At 40.1% G+C, this 22013-nt stretch overlaps 1 protein-coding gene and 1 long non-coding RNA gene across 7 annotated transcripts in view; one reads left to right on the top strand and one right to left on the bottom strand.

The window, feature by feature from the left end:
- ASPH (aspartate beta-hydroxylase) overlaps nt 1–3693 on the bottom strand; it is a 95666-nt gene extending 91973 nt beyond the window's left edge. For all 5 annotated transcript variants that reach the window (XM_085539516.1, XM_085539517.1, XM_085539518.1 and 2 more), the window contains exon 1: nt 3529–3693. In XM_085539516.1, coding sequence (XP_085395642.1) covers nt 3529–3589 — 61 coding nt within the window. In that variant the 5' untranslated portion in view covers nt 3590–3693. The remainder of the gene's footprint in view (nt 1–3528) is intronic.
- Nucleotides 3694–3984: 291 nt separating this feature from the next.
- Nucleotides 3985–7496, top strand: LOC107310215 (uncharacterized). Of its 2 annotated transcripts, XR_014943352.1 has the most exons (3): nt 3993–4817; nt 5120–5287; nt 7272–7496. It is a non-coding gene; the product is annotated as an uncharacterized LOC107310215 (long non-coding RNA). The 2 variants fall into 2 exon arrangements; XR_014943351.1 differs by having other exon boundaries at nt 3985–5287.
- Nucleotides 7497–22013: the final 14517 nt, after the last annotated feature.

The following is a 22013-nucleotide window of genomic DNA, read 5'->3' as shown; positions in this document are numbered from 1 at the left end:
CCGAAAGATGAATAAAAGGGAGTGAAATGCACGGCAACAGATTTGCATTTGGAAATACAAGGAACCTATATGGTTCAAAAAAAGGAGAAGTAAAAGTCAAACATCTTCTGGGATCTTGCAAGGAAAAGTAGGGTATGTCAAAAGGTCATCTTAATTGCTGCTATAGAGATTAAGCTGTTACAGCCTGAAGCCACAGAATGAACTTACAGAAGCAGGAATTTGTTTTTTAATGTGTCAAGGAAATAACAAGACAGTTACCTATAGAAGCAGGTAACGTTTGAGTCAGAAATGTGTCTTTGGTACAGTGTTACTAGAGAACTAGTCTCCCACTTGAGCTCTGCTGCACTCACAAAGGTTAAGTTTCCTCTAGAGAATACAGACTTGTTACATTTTAGCTGCCAGCTGCCACAACCAAAGCAACACCAGCTAGAGGGATTTTCTTACAGTTTTTATCACAACTGCCACAGGGAATATCTTCCCACCTTCTTCCGGAGACAATCCTAAGTAATCACTATAGAAGCCTGGACTAAATCACTGGTAAAGTAAAGCTAGGAAACATCTGGATGATATGTGAAAAGAAAATAAGGGACTTCTTTAACAAAAAAAGTGTGCATATATATAGGTCCTGTTTCCATTCAAGCACTGTGCAAATTATTATATTTAAACACATTTTACAAACAAAACAGGTATAGAGCATAGAATTCTGAACACACCATCACATAATGTGACGCCGCGCTGCAACACCGGGGCCCGGATTCGAATCCCCCTGTGGCGCAAGTGGTAGAAGTGCCACTCTGCTACACAGGAGGCTCGAATCCCGGGGGTTGGACTCAATGATCTCTAAGGTCCCTTCCAACCCGCACGAGACTATGATACTATGATGATGATAATGTAGCATCACGGAAGCAACACATTAGAAATTGTGGTTTTAGTCCTGATGTCAAACTTCCCTCCATCCAAAACACAGAACTATTAAGAAGACAGGCACCAAGTACTGCATAACTATGAGACCAGCGAGAATTAGATTTAAGTACTCCCTTAAGTACTATAAGAGAAAATATAACAGCATATCAAATGAAGGTAAATGCCTTAGCAGCACTACTCTACATTCCACAAATAAGGTTGGCCTATAATATTACTCGCACTTTTTCATCCATCTGTATTTTGAAAGCAGTTATGTTGCTGATCCTCACTCTTACTGGAAGGCTTCTTCATAGACACATCTTAATGCCCCAAGTATTCCCAAATTTCCTGCCTTGTGAAATTTGAGTTAATTCAAGACCAAGTGATACTTTATTGCATTTCTGACATTTCAGTGAAACTTAATACAGTTATATGAACGCTCTAATTAGTACTATATCAGACCTAATCTATTCATAACACAGAATCACACAGAATCACAGAATTGTAGGGGTTGGAAGGGACCTCTAGAGATCATCAAGTCCAACCCCCCTGCCAAAGCAGGCTCCCTACACCACGTCACACAGGTAGGCGTCCAGGCGGGTCTCCACCACCCCCCTGGGCAGCCTGTTCCAGTGAACACTACCATCAACATTTCCTAATGTAGAAACCTCAGAGCAGATTACTGCATTCAGACTCAGGCACTGCACAGATTTCAAGACACGCTGTAAACTTCGTGGTTTCAGAATTATGAGCAATGCCGTGGCAAAGAGCCTCATCCTCACCCACAAGCTGTTGTGAAAGTGAGTACTAGAGAACTGCCTCAAGGCTGAGGTTTCCGTGCCTCACAGTCTCAATTACCAATCAGCTCAAAACTGCAGAACGCTCTGTGCCTGCCGCAAACATCCTGCTCCTCTCTACGGTCTTTTATTCACCTGGGGGTTACCATCCACCACCTCTTTCTGCAGCTCCACCTATGAAAACGGCATCAGCCTCAAACTGCAATTCCTATTCTTATCCAAAAGACTTCATCTAGTAGTAGCTGAAACTAGCAAAAGATTTGTCTAAATTGAAGAGGTTACATCTTAGGAGACTGCCTAACACATTACTCATAGTGCTACACCCCTCACTGACAACAGTAAATAAAGAATTCCCTGCACAATTACACAAACCAGATAGCTTTTAATAATTAAAAAAATATATGATTTTACACAGTCTGAAAATAAAAACCTACAGAATTTTTTGATACTTGTTTAATTTCCTGATAAAACCACTCTGAAAACGTCATCAAATCCTTAAAGCAATATTTAAAATAACAACAAAACTGCTTTAGTCCCTGTAGTATTCAAAATTGTACAAGAATCACACAGAATCACAGAATGACCCAGGTTGGAAGGGACCTCAAGGATCATGTAGTTCCAACCCCCCTGCCTGGCAGGGCCACCAAACATACACCTTTACTAGATCAGGTTGCCCAGGGCCCCGTCCAACCTGGTCTTGAACACCTCCAAGGACGGGGCATCCACAACCTCCCTGGGCAGCCTGTTCCAGGACCTCACCACTCTCCTAGTGAAGTACTTCCCCCTAACATCCAACCTAAATCTTCCCTCTTTTAACTTAAAACCATTTCCTCGTGTTCTGCTATTGTCAGAGGTGCATGATCTTTACACATTATCATTGGAAGTATGTTTTCAGCTTGCTTAATGCTGCAGATGATCAACGAGTTGCCCCACTCCAAGTAAAAAAACGTAACACATAAACTATTGCCCATGCCAGGAATTGAAAAAGGATGAAATGAAAAGCAACCACCCACTCCAGTTATCACTGTGTATCATCTTTTTCATGCCTAAACAGCACTCGAAATCTTTTTCTCTCAATTCATCACATGATAGATAAGCTAATCCTATATAGTTCATCCCTTAGTGAATACTGTTCTCCGTGTTTTGCTGTACTCAAGGAGAAACAACAGAGATTACTTCAGCACCACCTTCATTGCACTCCATCCATCACCAGGGTTCTGTGAGTGCCAAGCTCAGAATCGAGCGACAGCACTCAAACCTCTGGTAGAGGAGCACCTACATGCTGCAACACAGTGCCTCAGGAAGCAGACCTGCCTCACTGAAGCACAAACTGCTGTGCTGAAAGAACCCTGTGCACACGAGGCTTTCCCTGCCCAACAAAACCAACACAGTGCACAGCGGTTTATTAACTCAGATTTGGTGCAGCACGGTCGAAGGTGCAGCTGTCTCCTAAACGCCTTCTACTTGCAGGCTTCCAGGCTGACTCCTCTACCCTCCTGCCCTCTGTAGAGCCATCAGATCAGCTGATGCACCTGTAACACATCCAGCACACCCAGATCCCCGCTTCTGGGCGCAGCAGTGGAAGATGTTCCGAATAAACACAGACGATGGCACGCACCATTGCAATCCCCCAGTGGGCATCTCAACTCCACCCCAGGCCTCTGGAATAGGACCACCGACCTGAGACCAGCCCTGATCCATTCAGAGCAGCTCTCCAGAGCCGCCTAGGCCACGTTGAACTCCAGAGCAGGGAAAGGCCGGGACGGAGCTGCGGACCCCATCCCCCCCCTCCCACCTCGCCCCCTCCAGAAGACGCAGCCCCACTCACCTCGCTTAGAGCCGGGGCCCGGAGCTCCGCCGGTGCCCTTGGAGCCTTTGCGGGAGGCCATGGCGCCTCCTGTCAGGTAGCGCGGGGCGGGGCTACACCGGGAATGAGTCAGGAGCCACCGCCGACCGAGCGCTGCGTGCGGGAGCGCCGGCAGCCACCGCAGCCAAGAGCCGGCACGCCCCCTCCCCTCCCGCTCGCAGCTTCCAGCCAATGGCGGAGCACTCCGGGAGACGGGGCGTGACTTTTCTCTGCACCGATTGGCTGCGAAGAAGAAGGGGGCGGGACGAGCGGCTGCTCGCGGGCTGCGCGTGTCCGCCACGCTCCCCGTGGCCGGCGGTTTTGAACGTGGCAACATGGAGGCGGGGCAGAATCTCGCGAGGATTCGCCGGGAGCGCGCGGGGGGGGGCGGGATCTGAGTGTGTGTGAGGGGCGGGGGCGGCTGGGTTTGAGTCCTGTGTGGAGTGAGTGAGTTCTCAGAGTCACAGAATGACCCGGGTTGGAAGGGACCTCAAGGATCATGTAGTTCCAACCCCCCTGCCTGGCAGGGCCACCAAACATACACATTTACTAGATCAGGTTGCCCAGGGCCCCGTCCAACCTGGCCTTGAACACCTCCAAGGACGGGGCATCCACAACCTCCCTGGTTGATGATAATCCCTTTTGTTTCTACGTTTCAGTTGAAAAGTAACACATTAGATCAAGTTTGAAATGTCATTTTAGGAAAGATAATGGAGTGAAAAGCAAACAATGCAGGCATGTGCATGTGTGTGGGTCTGGCTCATCTCAGTCTTCAACCTGCTTATTTCTTTTAAAGATAAATGTTTGGTAGATGGTGATAGAATACAGTAATCCACAGGAAGATAAATATTGTGCTTGTAGGTGGAGATAAAACAAGACACTAAAACAGCATGACAATGAGGAAGTTTATAAAGCAAAGTTAAAGTGACCTGCAAAGGAAAAGAAAAAGACGGAGAGAAAAAAATAGAACAAAACCAGAAGTTAAACAGATGCAGTGAGTTGGAGTTTCTCCAATTGGATCACAACGTAAAAAAACCTTCCCTGTTGACAAGGACTGCATTTACCTCGAGTCCAAAATATCTTAACTGGCTGCTGATTGAGACTACAGATAAAGTAAAATCAACCTGCATAACACAAATTAACATATTGCTGTTCCTTCACGTTTAGTTTCCATAAATACTTCCGCATTAATGCTGTCACAGCTGTTTTGTGGCCAAATGCCTTCAACAGAACAGTGACTCTGCAGTTTGATGGAAAGAAACACATCCAAGGTGATAAGTAGAAGCAGCGATGAACTAATTACATAAGGGGAGGGCTCTGTATCTCATTTCCTAATTTCTGAAAGAAGCAGAAATATACAACTGGCCCATAGCACTGAGAAGAGATGCTAAATGGCATGATTAATTTGAAAAAAAAATAATGTGGTAAGTTAACTGAGCTCCTTGCCAGTCAATTGATATTTCTGCCAGCTGACTTTTAGATCAAAGAGGGTGATGCACAAGTTTTTGGTGTTTGCTTTCTGGTTTATCAAGTGATCTGCTGATCATCTCTATGGTTTTTAATGTTGTTACAGGAATTGCGGAGAAGCAACATCCACCTCTCTGTATTTGTCTGTTTTCCCTAAATTCTTAAGGAAAAACAGAGAAAGAAGTTTTGGGAAGATGGGGAAGAAAGGGACGATAGAGTGTCTCAGTTACTGAAGCATAAACAACTATGCTAACTGCAATGATCCTTCCACCAGGTAAACCTGTAAACAAAGGGGGGTATATTTAAGGTAAGGTAATTCTCAAGGAGGAATTTTCCTATCTTTTTTTATTTTTAATATTGTTTGTATTATAGAAGACAACTACATATTGATAGATTCATAGATTCTTATGTAACTTGGAATGTTTCCTAAGCAGTGACAGTGAAAATGGAATGTAGCTCTCTGCTAAAGTGCAGTTCGGAAGCCTTATGTTAGTGTGTACCAATGTGTGGATTTTACTCCTGTAGCATGAGAAGCTGAGAAGGACATAGCAAAAGTTTCTTTACATGCCTGTAACAGTTACCTATGATGGATGTTTTCAAAATTATTATCAGAATCTGGCCTTGAAAGAGCCTTAATCTAGAAGTAGTACTTTTTAGATGGATTGTGAGCAACCGATAAATCTAACTTAGTGCTAAACACAGGTTGGCTGCAGGTAAATATTAAGACAAACCAGCATTAGTATTAGAGGGTCTTGGATAATAAATAAAATCCCTATTTCAGTGTGAGCAGGAGAATGGAGCTTAGTTGATTACCCGCGTGCGCTATCATACCTATTACTGAAAATAGTAGAAAAAAATAACGAACAAGAGAAGATACTTTACTGCCTGGGTGCTGTCTGCTTCTTTTTCCAGAGACTTAATATTTTTAGTAATGAGAACATCAGAACATCACATTTGTTTCGAGTCTATGACCACATATACTAAAACTTTTTTACTAAAAAAAAGTTGATCTGAAGCTCTGGTGCTGGGTTTTTTGTATGTGTGTGTCTGGTTTTTTCTTGTTTTCTGTCTTTTTAAAGAAAGAAAAGTGCTTTTCATAAATTAGGGCATCATTCTTGGAGGATGTGCAGATAGGAGCAGTGGCACTTAATAAATGGGTTATGCTGCTGGAACATTTACTGTGAGTGACTGAGCAGCTTTCCAGAATTGATCCAGAGTATTCTAATCAAGTTATAATCAGCCACCACCCATAGCTGCCTACCCCCAATTGCACTTTGCTTTGTTTTACCTTCTCATTTTCTAAAATACTAATCTCTTGAATTTGTCTCATTAGAAAACAAAACAATATGTTCTGGAAGCAGTGGAATACAAGACACCTAATTTGCTGAAGTTTTCTTTCCTTTGTCTCTCAAATCCCTCTTCCACCTCAGCCTTCATAGTTCCCAGCTTCTGCTAAGTGCTGTGATGATCCCTGTGGGATGTTCAGATAACATGTGCTGTCTGGTTAGCACAGAGCATTGCAGCTGGCATGTTCTGGCTTAGCCAGCCAGTACATACTCTCTGACCAGTCAACCTGCTACGTCCTAATGAACTTTGTATCTTCAGTTATAAATAAATACCACTCAAGTTTATTTAACATACAAAATACACTGCAACCTTCAGAAGCCTTTACTTACTTAATCTTTCCAGAAATAAAGTAGATAAGCTTCAATTATTTAAAATAATTGAAAAATTGAAAGCACCTGCAGGAAATAGGTGAACAATAGTTACTGTTGGTAAAAACTGGAAACAGTAGAGCTTTCCTTATGAGATATCTTTTCAGCACAGAGCACTTGCTCTTGCAGGCAGTTTCAGTCTGGCTGTACGATTGGACTAAGGCAGTAAATAGGACGAGTAGTATTCCCTTCAGAATTACTCACTTTGCTAAAGCAGAACTGATCAGAATTCACTCACACCCCTGTCTTTGCAAGTCATACCAGCAGCACATCCTACAGCAGGGGCACACACTGCCAAAGGGATTTTCATTGCCTCTGGAGTCTTACTTGTGTCAAGGGCAAAAGTAAACACAAGAAAAGAAAGATGCAACCTCAGTGTGGTAGTTGGATATATGAGATAGCACAAGCATTCCTGGGACTCCTATTAATTCCTTCAATTTGCAAGGTGAAAAAATAAAACTTAAGGTTGATGTTTTCATTAAATAATTTTTATTTTCATTTCCCTCAAAGCCTTTTTTTTTTTTTTTTTTTTTTTTTTCCCAGAAAAATGTATACAGCGGTGAAGATCTGTAAATTAATCATAGGATCTTGACAAATCCACAACTTTACATTCATTATGCAAGTGAATTTCAAAGTTGAATTATTCCTTGTATTTCACCCATTACTCTTTGGAACCCTATGATATGAATAGAACATGGACAGACCTGCATGGAGCTGGCACTGTATGTTGATGCCTCCTTTGAAATAAATAATGATCTTTTTTTGGCATGTTTCCTGTCTGGTTGGCTCTTTGTGTGTGTCTATAAATAAAGTGTTTGAATACTTCTTTTTTAAGCTGTGATTTTTCTTAGTTGTTCAGCAATAAACATTTTCTGCCAGTTCTTCCGGGAGCTTGGCTTTAATTTCCCACAGGTGTCTCTTTTCCTCCCACTGGAGCATAACGCTTTAAGGTATTGCTTGTCTTGCTTTTTGTTTAACAACTCCTTAGATTTTTGATAATAGGTGTCTCTCTGTGTTTTTTGTTTGTTTTGTGTTTTAATTTTTCTGTGTATTTCACTATAATAATTTCAGAAACTTCCATGAGGAAAATTACACTGGGCGGGTACCATTTGTACATGGTTGTGCTTATTAACAAGTAAAACCCAATTTCTTGCTAAGCTTTTCAAACTGAAAGAGCAATTGCTTCATTTGTTTAAAGTAGTAGGCATGTTATCTCTTGTTTGGGTGCAACCTAACTCATGCAAACACTGAACTTTCAGCACAGCAGTGGATCATACATAGGGTGTAATAATTTTTGTCAGTGAGAGACTGGAAGATATATTTGGTTATTTGAAGAATAAATTCTGTGACATAGGAATGCGTGGTTACTTTTGCTTGATGTGACATTGCAAAAGCAGGTGAAGCAGACAACCATTTCCTTTAAAAATGTTATTCTGTGTAATAACATTTCCTAAGAGGACATTGATTTCACCTGCCAAAAGCTGTGAATAAGTGGGTTGCAGTATCTTTGACAATATATGAATAATTAATATTTGCTGTGGTGAAAAATAAGTGATGTTAGAGGTGTATGGCCATCTGAACAGGGAAGGAGCAAAGACTGAGTTCAAAATACAGCCAGGGTGGGGAGTGGGAGCAAGAGACAGTGGGAACAGGAAGTCTGATGGTGCATGTTTGTTAGAGGCTGTTTGGTCTTTGTGGGATGTTGAGCTGCCAGCTGTCAATTCCACCTGGCAAATAGAAGCAAATGCCTTCTTCTAGGCAGCAGTAGCAACAACTCCCAACAAGCTGGGTATCTTGTAGGTGTGGTGGTCATTTTCTGTGTTTCCTTTAGATTATGAATAGAGACTTTACTCTGTTGTAAAAGTTCACTATCATCCTTGGTGAAAAGTCTTCTGCTATACAAATACATACAATCAGTTGCACTAAAAGCTTTTTCTTTGCTATTAGTAATTCTTGTTAGTCCTTATGTGGCCCTCTATGCTGTTTGATGATGTGAATTCTTTTTGGAGGATCCCGTTTTGTGTGTTTGTGTAGTTCTTAGCTTCTACAGAAATATCAAAGAGAAACAACTCAATGGAGTAATGGCAGAATCTGGCCTGTGCCATTGATTATTTTCTTCCTACATGAAATTTGTGAGTGTAGCTCCTGTAACGACTCTAAGATTGTGTCACAAAGAGCTGAATTAAGCCAGCTCTCACTGGTAAAACTTTACTGATTTATGTCTGTGAAGTCTCTGGCCATAGCCTTGTAGCTTTCAAGTTGTGATAGCTCTTTTGAAATGTACTGTCCTGTGCAGTCTTACAAGAAAACTGTCATTAAATCTTCCTTTATTGTAAAAATGTCCATTTTCTATTATGCGTTTTCCTCAAAGTTTTTGTTGTATGTTTCTTTAATGCAACTTCAGTTACTTGTTTGTAGTAAAATTTCCTCCGTCTTTAGTTTGGGAAATCATGCTTTAGATTTCTGATATTAGCTAATAAATTGTTATACAATTTGTGCCATTGTCTGTTACCAGTAGGTGGAAGGTAATGCTGTAAAGACCCAATTACACTACCGTGTGAGATTTAAATGCAGATATGCAGGAAGATGGTAATATGAACCTACAACACCTATCACAAAACATCAACTGAACTAGTCAAGTGTTAAGTCTAATGTTAGAAAGAAGATATCTTATTTCAAGAACCTGTTTGTTTTACTCATGATTGGGCAATAAAATGACATGAACGGTAATCTAGAAAAGCAGCCTGTGAACCTTTAATACTGTGTATGCTCATACAGTTGGAGCAATATAATTTTTTAATGGAAACGTATTTGGGTTTTGGCATGGAGCAATGGTGGATAAGGAAGCCGTGAAAGAGTAGGCAAGGAAAGGCAATGAGAGCAGAATTAGGGAATTTTATTTGCTGTAGTTATGGGAATGAATATGATCCAAAGAGTTTAATTTGCTCAAATCTATATTGACTCCAAATATTTTTTACTAAATGGTTTTAATTGTTCATGATTACGTTTTCATAAAACTTGATATATAGGCATCATGTGGTAGATACCAGAAGAATACTCAGTAATAAACAGTTCTTAACCCAAATAACTTACTTTGCACAGGAAGAACAGGTAGTAAAAACAAAGAAAGATGTAGAACATACCTGCACCCAAGATTAGTATGATGTCAGCTGACATGGTGTATCCAACGGGATCTTGTGGTGAGAGTTGGTGGTTGTTTGAAAATAGAAAATATTGGGGTATTAAAGGGAGTATTGAGACCACTGAAAGTATTGGCATCTGAGATGTTTATGATCAATGAAGCCAAGGAGAATATTAGATTGATGGAAGTGTACTTTATTGATTAAAGGACAGTTTATTTTCTGTTTGACAAGTAGATCTATTAGACTTATTGATTATATGGCTATAGGATATGGCTCTGACAAAAAGGCAAGACAGGTATTTTTCTTCCTCTTCCAGAAGTTCATGGTGTATTTTTCATAATTTCATCTCACAAACTAGAGAAGACTACAGGTGATGGATAGCCTCACAAATAGCTGAGTTCATGTTTTGAACCCCTCTTTATGCAGGTCTTCCACCTGTGGCATCCAAATGTAGACCAGCTGGGGCCAGCCATAGCAAACTTCAGATGTTGCCTTCAGTGATCAGGAACTTATGAAAGCTTGTCTCTCTGCTACCACCTCTGTATTTTCCTTCAGTCTAGCCCACTCCAGACTCTGACTGCAATCTTCCCCAGCCCTCTAGCCTGAGTTTTAACAAGATTTTCTGTTAATACAGAACATGGGTACCCATCTACTAAATAAGCAGGCTAAAGTTGGCTGTTGGGGCTTCAGCAAATGAGCCAACTTCACAGTAAAGTTGGCTGGCTGATTCCTACCCAATACAGATTAATTGTCATTAAAAAAAAATCAATCCTGATACACCTAACTGTGTCAGGCACCTTTTATTTGCCTTTTCAGTGAGAACCTGCCATTGCAGAAACACTGTGGGGGTACTGACAAGTAACAGTCCATTTCCAACAACTTCTAATTGTGTTACAGGAGCAGCAATGTCCCTGTTGGGAGGACCCGGGGAGTCTGTCATGTCAGTTCTGGCACTCCTTCCTATTTCAGACTATTGATAAGCTTTTCCTCTTAGATCTCCATAAGTTTTTAAATTAATGGTGAAGATTTGCTTTGACCTATAGATAAATAAATGTCCCAAGGTTTATCTGAGAATGTTTCCCAACACTGAAATAAGAAAATAAAGTAGCAGGTGAACTGTTTTCTGTGAACTATATGAGCAACTTGGTCTGACTGCAAGGCTGGCATTTCTGCTTTACCCTTATGACCATGAGAAATTGGATTTTTAGTCGGATTAGCCAGTAAATTGCGAGCAGTTGGAAAGTAAATTTACTTTATGATTGTACTGAGATGTCTGATTTGGTCTAAAGAGGATTTATTATCTTGTTTGTGTATTGTGAGTGGCTTTTAAGAGTTCACCAGTTATACCTACAACTTTGTAAGGCAGCTTTTAAGTCATGCGATCTAGTAAGTAAAATTCAATCAAATTACATAACGAAGGAATACACAGCAAATTATAGTTAAGGAAGTCTTTTGTATTTATATGCATATATATATATATCACAGGCTTTAATTATAATGCTAAACTTATTTGCCCAAGTGTAAAGCTATGCATTTTTATTTGTATACTGTGCTTGTTTACAGTGTCTGTGGGTGACGAAAATAGAATATGTAATGTACGGAAAATGACCTTGGAATATTGCTGCATATTTAAGTGTGTAATAGGACTGTTTTCTTTCTCAAGCACCCCAGAGAAACTTCTGACAGTGAGATAAGATAATAGGATTTGGTTTACCAAATCAGCTCTGTTGTCTATATAATCTAGAAGTGCCGATAAAGTTCTTCTTAAGGAAGAAGCTAAAAAACAAACATGAGAAGCTGTGACACACAGAGGCAGCTGCTGAAGTCTACACGTGGGGAACATTTCTTTCTAATCTTTGTGGGTGATCAGGTTATGCCCTGACATGGGACCCTGGAGTGCTCATGTTACCCTAAGCTGGCTCAGCAGTGAGTGCTTTTGAGTTGCGAACTCATCATCCAGCTCCTCACAAAACTGTGCAGTCCATCTGTGGCGTTCTCATGCTATAAGAAATACAATGTTGCTATTGTAAATTAAATCAAATCCTGTGTTAAATTGAGTGTGTTTTAGTTTAAAAGGTGAATCACTACTAATTCCGCAAAACAGAAGCTTGATTTCATTAGGAACTTGTTTATTTTCTGGAAGTGTAACTTTTTTTCCCCAGCTAGAGAATTCTAACCTTAATTATTCTGTACTGATGGAAAAAATTGGTATTACACTGGCTTTATTTTTGGTCTTTTCCCCTTTTGAACATTTACTTAAAGCTGAAAGGCAACTCTGAATGCCTTTAAGAAGCTTGTGATATTGTTAGAGAAACATTGTAGTAGGGAGGGAGAATTAGCTGTTCAGTACCAAAGACAAAGGAAAACATCCTTCTGTATCTAATATACTTTGCATACATTATTGTAATACTTATTTTTATTTCCACACAGTACCATTTTTTTTCTGGTTTAGATATTCTTGTCTAGGTTACTATTTTATTCTAATGAGAGACAAGTAATAATGTTTTTCTTTGTTTCAGGGTTAGAGAGTAGACAGGCTGGGAATTCTGTGACTAAAAGGTAGCCAAGTAAAGTAGGAATGCTGCTATACTCATACTTCACAGAATCACAGAATTATCAAGGTTGGAAAAGACCTAGAAGATCATCTAGTCCAACCATTACCAATACTTCCCGTCTAAATCATATTCCTCAACACCACATCCAAATGTTTCTTGAACACTCCCATGGTCGGTGACTCCACCACCTCCCTGGGCAGTGCATTCCAATGCCTGACTACCCTTTCTGAGAAGTAATACTTCCTAATATCCAGCCTGAATCTCCCCTGGCACAGCTTAAAACCATTCCCTCTAGTTCTATCACTGATTACACGAGAGAAGAGGCCAATCCCCAGCTCACTACAACCTCCATTCAGGAAGTTATAGAGAGCAATAAGGTCTCCCCTGAGCCTCCTCTTCTCCAGGCTGAACAATCCTATCTCCTTCAGCCGCTCCTTGTAAGGCCTGTGCTCCAGACCCTTCTCCAGCTTCGTAGCCCTCCTCTGAACACGTTCCAGGGCCGCAGTGTCTTACTTGCAGTGAGGGGCTCAAAACTGAACACAGTACTCGAGGTGCGGCCTCACCAGTGCCAAGTACAGGGGGACAATTACCTCCCTGTTCCTGCCAGTAACACTGTTTTTGATGCAAGCCAGGATGCCATTGGCCTTCTTGGCCACCCGGGCACACTGTCGGCTCATATTCAGCCGAGCATCAATCAGTACCCCCAGATCTGTTTCCTCAAAACTTATCTTAAACAATAGCTTTTGCTCCTTTTATTAAGTGTACAATGTGTACATTTAATAGAAAGATGGTTTTGCACCTCTTTTTCCTCACTTACATACTTTCAGCTCTCACTTTTCCAAAGGCTGGCTAAGACAGATATGTGGTTAATGTGAATAATAAACATTCTAACCTAGCAAACTAATGCAAGATGTTATTGGGAAAAGGAGAAAACTTCATTGGCCATGGAGTACAGAGATCCTCCAGCTGATCCAAACTGGTATGTTTTAAAGGTGCAAGGGTGTGAATCGTGATCTTACTGCTTTTTGACCAGAGCCTGGCCCACTTGGGGCACTTTAGATGACTGTCCAACAGGGTGGCTCACCACAACCTAAATAAAGTGACCAGAGGCATTCTTAACATCCTGCTGCCAAGCAAATGTGTTGATCTGTGTTCACAGAGATTCTCAGCGTTTGTGACTAAGGAGGAGCAGGCAGGTGATTTAGGTCCTTAGTCAAGAAGCACAATTCTTAGTGAGGTTTTCAGCAGGTTTTCTTTTAGTAGAGAACCCATAGCAGACTGCACCTCATCTTTATCATCCCAACACTTACATTAGATATGTTTATATTCTGCACCTTTTATTTGCCTATTATCTTGTTTGCATTTTTAATTGCTGCTGTGCTACTGGATTGGAAGAAGGAATTGTACAATCTGTCTTGCACAGAGGTTGCAGTAATGTGATTACTGATGCAATTATTTGGGCGCAGACCTTTTCTGAGCTGCTTGACTTTTTTACCAGTGAAGGTAACAAACAGATTTCTATGTATGTTGTGACACAGTAGTGTTCTGGAGAATTACAGTCCCCATAGTATTGGATTAGGATAGACTTTACGAAGTGTTGTGTGGTTGCAAAACCCATGCAAAGCAGTAGCGTCAGGAAGAGTATTATTGCAGCAACAGGGTTGTTTGGGGCTGCTCGGACCTGTAACTGCAGTCTGTAGGCAGAGGGCTGCTGTAAATCATAAGGGTTCCTAGCTTCCTGCCAGTGTAACCAGGCACCAGAGAGCGATCTGCAAAAATAAAGCGTATGCACAAGGGAAAGTGGGAAATCTATAAAAAAAAAATGCTTGTCATGGCAGATCAGTGCATAGATACCTACACTATCTCTCTCTGCACATTCAGCCACTGAATTTAAAATGTTTCTTGTTCTTTTTCTTTTTTTTTTTTTTTTTTTTGTTTCTTTTCCTTTTTGAGACACTTGTGCCAATGATGGGCAGTATCGCAGTTAAATGTTTTGAATGAATAGAAAGGTTTTAATCAGAACTGTTGGTTGTATAGGAGTAAAAGCTTAAGTTCTTTTGAGGTGATGCTTAGCTCTGGGAGTCGTTTTGACCAGAGGGGTCTGGGGGTCTGGCACATGGGGAAATGGCATAGCCACAAGTAGAGTTCAGCATTTCTCAGGCTTAGCAACTCAGCATTCACAACAGTGTGTGTATAAATGAGCTTAGCACAGTTCCCGAGGTAATGAGCTCTGACTCCTGCTGCCACACAATACCAAGGGTGCAGAGCAGCACTAATGCAGTTTTGCTGTTCTGTGCCTGGGAACTGGCTCGTCGATCTTGGGTTCCTATGCGGCGTTCTCTCTCCACATCATGTTTAGTGCAGTCAGAGCCAGTTTAGGTCTGCACCCATCAGCACGGCATGGTCAAAGAGCTTGTCTTTTAGTGTGCTTTGAATGAGCCCAGATGAGCTCTGCTTGTTCTGTTCTTTTGAGCTCCTTTAGTAACCTTTGGACAATAAGTGGAGTGTTCTTCAGGCTTGTGATTTACTAGAGTGTAACAAAGTTGCTTTGTTCTTTAAAAAGTTGAATTGAAGAGACCTTTCTGGATTCTGAAACTGTGACAAAAGCTGGTTTGAACCAGTTGGGTCTTTCTGTTGCTTTTCTTTTTCTTTTGTTTTTCTCTTTCAACTCTATTATCAGAAGTGCGAATGTGCCATTTTGGCAAGGTATCATTTTCCAGTTCATTGCTTTGGAATGCTATGTGAGAAATGTGCATTCGCACTACAAGCGCTTTAATGGGTAATTGGGTAAATGCAATTTAATGTGAGAAATGAAATTTTAAAAATCAATGTTTATGTAATTCATCTGTCAAGAAATAACCCTTATGCTATAATATTACTTTGTGGGATGCAAAATAAAATAATTAGATGAATAAATTAACAAGAACTGAACTTTTGTGTTAGGTATGCTTTCTTCTTTCCAGTTGTAGCTGTCAGTACTGCCTTTGCAAGGGAAGCAACTTGTGATGGGGACAAAGAGAGTGTCTTAGTAGAGACAGTTCCATGTTTTGTCAGGCCAGTATGTTGGCTGCTTTGGTAGGAATGGCCAAGCTATCTCCATGCTGTGATTCGAAACCTCAGATGCCCGTTTCCTGTTGTGCAAAACTTGACCCACAGCAGACAGTCCTGAGGACTTTCTGGGGCTACTAAAATTGTTATATTGCTTAGTTCCAATTTCTGCTTAAGAATGATCTCCGTAGTTCTCTTAAGAAATGTGGGAAATGTTCTTGGAATTCCCGGAGATTACAAAAACACTTGGCTTGGAGTTTTGGGCTTATTTTCCCAAATGTTGGTGGTCTGGGCTGCTTGCTTTCAAAGATCAGAAGCAGACTCTTGTGAGAACGCAGAGAGTTTTCTATGAGATGAGGTTAAGTAAGTGGAGCTGCTTGCCTCCAGAGGCTGTCGATGGGAAGGCCTCAGTCAATCTTTATGATTAATTTTCATTTGATCCAAAGAGTTTTCTTGCACTAATGTTAACTAAATATCAACTGAAATCCTTTTCTAAACCAGGGTTTCCAGAGTTATTGGTTTTGTTTAATGGCTGTCCTTTTGGCCAATGTTTTGGGACTACCAAGTGGAAGAATGTGAACCAAGCAGACTTTATGCCTGAGATATGGAAACAGACTGCGGCCTATTGCAGGCTGAAAGTGGATGCTTTCTCGGCTGCCTTGCTAGTGTCTAATGTGCCACCCCACTGTAAAACTGTTGGTAGGTAGTCTGATTGTTGAGTCATCTGCCCTCAGCATTTCACTGAGAGCTGATTCACTGCCTGGGGAGTTAGTCCATCTTTTGATTCTATGGCAACAAAAGAAGTCACACTTCTTTCTGAGTGCGTGTTTACATCTCAGGACACCTACATAGAACTGCCTACTTCTTAACATGAGATAGCTCCAAATGTTATTTATCTTGCAAAAGGAAAAGTATCTTATTCAAGAGCTTTTTTTTCCCCAATAAATATGAATGCAGTTAGGACTAGTTAACATAGATACTTGTCTCTCCTGCTGACAAAATGCGGAGCCTTGGAGAAATACATAAAGACATTATATTGCTATTGAATAGTCTCTAAAAACAAAAGGGGAATTAATGGTTTTGTTTTCATGTTCTATTTTAAAAAGTGTCAAAACACCTTAATGCGAGTTGCATCTTTCTCTATACAGAGGTGTTTGTGGTAAAGGCAGAGCTGTGTTGTTATTTTCAAACATAGATTAGAACTTATTATCTAGTTTGCATCCTTATTATTAGATACATTGCATATATTAGACATTTCTGTTATGTTAATTTTTCAAACCTGAGATTAAATTGTTTGGAAGTAATTATAGTGATGCCAGCTTTCTGCAATGAATGTATTTTTGCCTCTAAGGTAGAGCCAGAAATCATTTTTTAAAGTTACACATTTACAACTACAATTTCTATAACTGTATTTTCTATAACGATAAAACAAATCTCAGTTGTTTCCTACCCAAACCACTCCAAAGGTTCCTGAACTTCCTGCAAAGAGATTTTTGCCTGACACAATAGTCAGTTGGAGGAGGAGGGAGTCACAGTTTCGGCTCCTGTTGAGCACAGGCAGCTCACAGATTTGGTGACTCCCAAAGGTGACTTCAGGAGCACATCCATGACTGTTCCTGCCCAGGTTCAGTGGCTGACTCAGAGCCTCCCACTGTTTAGGGTTGTGTGAGGTTTTGGTGATGCAGTAAGTATGAGGCAATGCTGTAGCTTTCATTGGAAAGCAGTGATTTCAGCAATGGATCAGACAAAATCTCCAAGTCCCCCTGTCTCTCCCCAGCAGCAGCAGCAAGGGAAGTGCGTGCTCCGTGGGGCTGAAATGTTTCCAGTGTCTGTCCGCAATGCTGTGCTGAGCAGAGCTCTTTTCATCATAGTGTTTGTCCTTGTCCCAGTGCTGTCAAAGAATGCTTCTCCCATGACCTTTACCCATCTACACATAAGTTTAAAACTACCTAAAAAAAACACCACGAGAGCACTCTAGGTTAAAAATACGTTCTCCACTTGATGCTCTGATATGTCAGGAAAGGGCGCCCAGAGTTGCGCTGCAGTAGTTGTTGTGAAATGGCTTTCAGCACAGCATCTGGGTTTGGCCAGGCCTTGTGTTCTGCTTGCCCCCAGAGCCTCTGGCTGTACTCCTCTGGAGGGGTGCGGCTCCACCCTCATTTCATAATGTTTCCTTTGGAAGCTCATATCGCTCAGCTGAGCCTGTCCTTTCCTGGCACTGGTATTCCCGTCTGTCTTAAGAATGGCTTTTTGTCCTACTAAGTAGTGCCTTTGTATACTTTGGGAGATATTAAGTCCTCCATTGAATTTTTGATAGAAGTTGAAATAGTTAAGACTATCTCTATTCATTTATTTGTTTTAAGAATGTCATTATTGTCACAGATAAAGTCAGCAATTTAGGAAATAGCCAGTGGTAATTTTCATCTGTGCCATATTTTTCCTGGGAATTGAACTGCTCGGTCATGAAAAATAGACATTTTCTGTCAGACTGATTCTACAAGGTCTGGTGAAATTCTCCCAGCACCTTGGGTGAAAGGATGTGGGAGCCCTGGGGGGATGCTCACAGCGCAATAACATTGTTGGTTAATGAGTGTTGTTTGAACATGGAAACATTTCTGCTGTATTCTTCACTTTGTTTATCAATGTTGTGAAATATTTGCATATTTGATAAAAAAGGTTACCCTTAATGATGAAGACAGAAAGTTTGCAGTTATTAGAGCTGTTTGCCTAAACACTGCTACAAGAGGGCTACATTACACAATAATAACTATTATAAACTAGTGTAAAGGATAAACAGCTAAAAAAATTAGTACCTGCATTTAATATCATTGAATATTAAAGCTGAAAATGCATTAATCTTCTGAAATCTACTTAAAAAAGTAATACTTTGAAAATGTATTATGTTTTAATGTGGTGTTCTTGACACAGTAGGCAATATTTCAGGAGCAAAATTCCTGGCCAGTCAGGCACATAGCAAGTGCTCTATGTCTGAGACTATTTCAATAGTGAGCTATTTTTGTATTGTACTACAAAGCTGCTTCTCCCAGACACCTATGTTTCACTGTACTCATATGAAGTTTGCACTCCCGTCTTTGAGTGTCATGTCCTATGTTTGCAAGTTGAACTTTAATCTGCTTGGATCACTGGCATTTCATCAGTTCACAGTGATTAAAAAAAATACCAGCTCTCAGCTGTATTATATGTTCCTTTCAAAAATAGTTTCTTATGAAAAATGACCTAGGAATCCAGCACAGGGGCTCTTGTAAGCATTCCTGCTTGCTCTGGAATGATATTCCCACATGAGAAAGATTTCTGTTAACATTATATTTCTCTATTAATATTATCCTATAAAGGGGTAAGGAATTCAGGCAATATGCTTACTGCTCATTAGAGGTCAGTAGTGGAGCACAACATGAAAGCAGAGCTGAGCATTCATTTAAGGAACCCTGTTCAATTCTGTTCAGAAGATTCCATTGTATTGAGACCAAAAAAGAAAAATCTAGCTTCTAGAAATGGAACCTCTTAAAAGAAGCTTTAGTTTCTGAACATAGGTTTCAAAATTAAAGTCATTAATTTGCTAGTAATTTTTATTTTATACTGTAATGTAGTGTTTTTCATTTGAACACAAACTAGATGATTTTGCAGGCAATGTAAAACAAGTAAAAAAACCAACACATTTAAATTAAAAATTGAAGCTGTAATATGGCTACAAAGAGATATACTGCACATCAGGAAGTTGTGTTTCTGCTCTAATGACAAGGTGCTTGGCTGAATGACAGACCAGTGCCACAGAGATATGGCGAGCAAAAGACTTTCTAAGGTTTTAGATTTTATGAACCCTGTTGTATTTTAATGCAGATGCTGAATATTCTTAATATAATGCTCACTTGGTCATCGGTGTCCCAAACAGCACATTTGATCTTCTCCTTTAAGGCGTGTTATGGCCCCGGTCCAAATGTTGCCGTCACTAAGGCTCCACTGACTCCTACTGGCTTCTTGTCAGGACCCTAAAATTATATCCCACAAGGGACAAACAGATCATATCAGTGGAAATGCCGAAGCAGTTGAGCAGTTTAAAAATAGTGCTTTTTAACATTTGTGAATAATTTACATAGTCTGAATAAATGAATTCCTCTCTAGACATCTAATTCCAGAGTGAGGAATCACTGCAGCTTTCATTTCCCATCTCAGGGATAGAATTATTAATGTACTAAATCAAGTAAATTAGATATCACGCAAAGCTGGGTTATTTTTCAGGATTTAATAATACAAAATCACTAGAAGCATATACAACATTCAACACGTGTTTAAAAACTGTTTGGATGAGATGCTCTGGAAAATGATTTAATGGAGGGTTGTGAGAGTTAGGGCAGTATTGTTAGGTTGTGGTTGGACTTGGTCTTTAAGGCATTTTCCAACTTGTGCGATTCTATGATCTATGTTGCTCTCTGAATCTGATATGAGATGGTTTTACAAAAAAATTATCATTCAGCACGTGGCCACTGTGACCTGCTGCTGTGGTCAGGCATCCTCCGTTCACCTTCTTTGGGTCTTATCCAAGGTTCTAACTGAGGATTTCTGCCTTAACATGAAAGAATGAAAATCACCATTGGTTAGCATAAACCTGTGCCTCTCTCTCATGAAAATTCAAGATCTGGTCTTATTTATGAAAAGTTTTGATTAGCTTTGTAGTGAAGATTAAGGGAGTCTCCTTAAGAATGCAGAACTCTAGTCATCTCCATCCTCTTCTCTCAGTTTGGCTTGCTTGAGATCAAACAAATCCTCTTGATGGCTTTTTCTGTAAGTCAGAATAATATCTGGAAAGGGAATATCCTTTAAATCAGTATCAAGGACTAACACTCATGTCCACTGACTCTTCTAAAATGCCTGACTGCTATTGCGTTAGTCTCAAGTGTAAAATTAATATCTCATTGTTTTGTTTTGCTTCAAGTAAAGTATTTCTTGTGTTAAATGTGCTACAAAAAGTAAATGAAGAAGTCAGGCACTCAGAACTGATTCTTGTTTGGAAGGACAGATTCTTCATTTTACAGTATGAGGAATGCTGTTAATATATTGTTTGCTGTTCTGAAAGGAAACCATTTTGTTTACCAGTCCCAGGAATATCAGCATTTTCAAAGTGAGGTGGTAAATATAAATGAGGTGAAACCTTATCAATTTGTTCTTGAAGGAATCTTGGACAGTATCAGGGTGTGTTTCAGGTCCTGGAGATGGTTCTGTTCAGTGGAAGGCAGTTCAAGATGAAGATTATATGGCGGAACCATCCTCACAGGTATGCAGCTAAATAAACACAGGAAAATGTTTCGGGCTTGACCCAAAAGGTAGGCCTTAAAAGTGGGAAATGACTGTCTGTGTTTTTAGTGAGGTACAGACATTCCCCCTACTCCAGCCACCCAAAAACTGCTAGAATTAAATTCTATAGTTTTCCTTTATTTATTTATTTATGTTATTATTATTATTATTATTAAAATATGGGAGTAACTCTAGAGTTTTCTGTTTACTCAACATGACACTGAGAGGAGACACAGAACAGTGAAATCAGTAGGTAGCTGTGGTTCAAACTATTTTGATGGAAGATAATCAGAAGCATAGTAGAAATAACAGATAGTTGTGTTATCATATAATGACATTTCAGGTTTTATTTTGTAATGTATACATTGTTAGTAACTGCAAAGGTGTTTTGGGAAGATCTTTGTAAGATTACATGTTCATGACACAAATTTTATGTTATTTTGCCCTTTTTCTGAATGAAGATTGACATTTCAGGCCTTTTTGCAAACGTTAAGTGTAAGTTTTTAGAAGTTTGAATGAGATTACTTGATTTCTAAACAGACAAGGTGATTTTAATTGTACTTTAATACCCCAGTAATGGCCCTTGCCAGTAGTTTCAGAACTGTTCATAATTTTCCTTTGTTATTTAACTCAACATAAGTTAATTCCAGAAACACTGAAAAAGATTTTCTCAGCCGCCTGACTGGTTTCTGCAGAGCCAAAGCAGCTGGAGAACTGTTGCCACCTAATTCATCAGAAGGACTCATTGCCATTAGTCACACTAATGTCCGATCGCACCATTAGCTGAAGTGAATTCTCGATCAACATCCATTTAATTTTGCCTTCATGAGAGATTATTTCTGTAAAGGACAGATCGCTGGCTCCAGCCTTGACACAAGTTCGTGGAGGACTATCCTTTCCCATGCTTCTGATATAATATTAGGAGATTTTACACATATTCTGATCTGTGATAGATGTAAGTGGGACAAAAGTGTAGAGTACAATGATGTTACTGCCTAACAACAACTGTGTGAACCCAGATATACTGTAATGTCCAACAAGGGACCCCTTTATGTAAGGAAGCCCTCTGAAGTTTCCCTCTTGAACTGTTAGCCACTTACCTGTGGGATAGTGGTAAGGCAATAAACTTCCATATGTCTGAGAAATCAATAAATTAGAGAATGCCCATTTCTACTTTAACTGATCCTTCAAATCTTAGGGCTTTACCAAGTTTCCATGTAGGTCACTCT

This window comes from Coturnix japonica, chromosome 2, assembly GCF_054131305.1.
Source record: "Coturnix japonica strain WE chromosome 2, WE-NBRP24, whole genome shotgun sequence".
NCBI classification, from domain to species: Eukaryota; Metazoa; Chordata; class Aves; order Galliformes; family Phasianidae; genus Coturnix; species Coturnix japonica.
The sequence above is the reverse complement of the archived record's forward strand: the minus strand, read 5'-3'. Positions and strand labels throughout refer to the sequence as shown.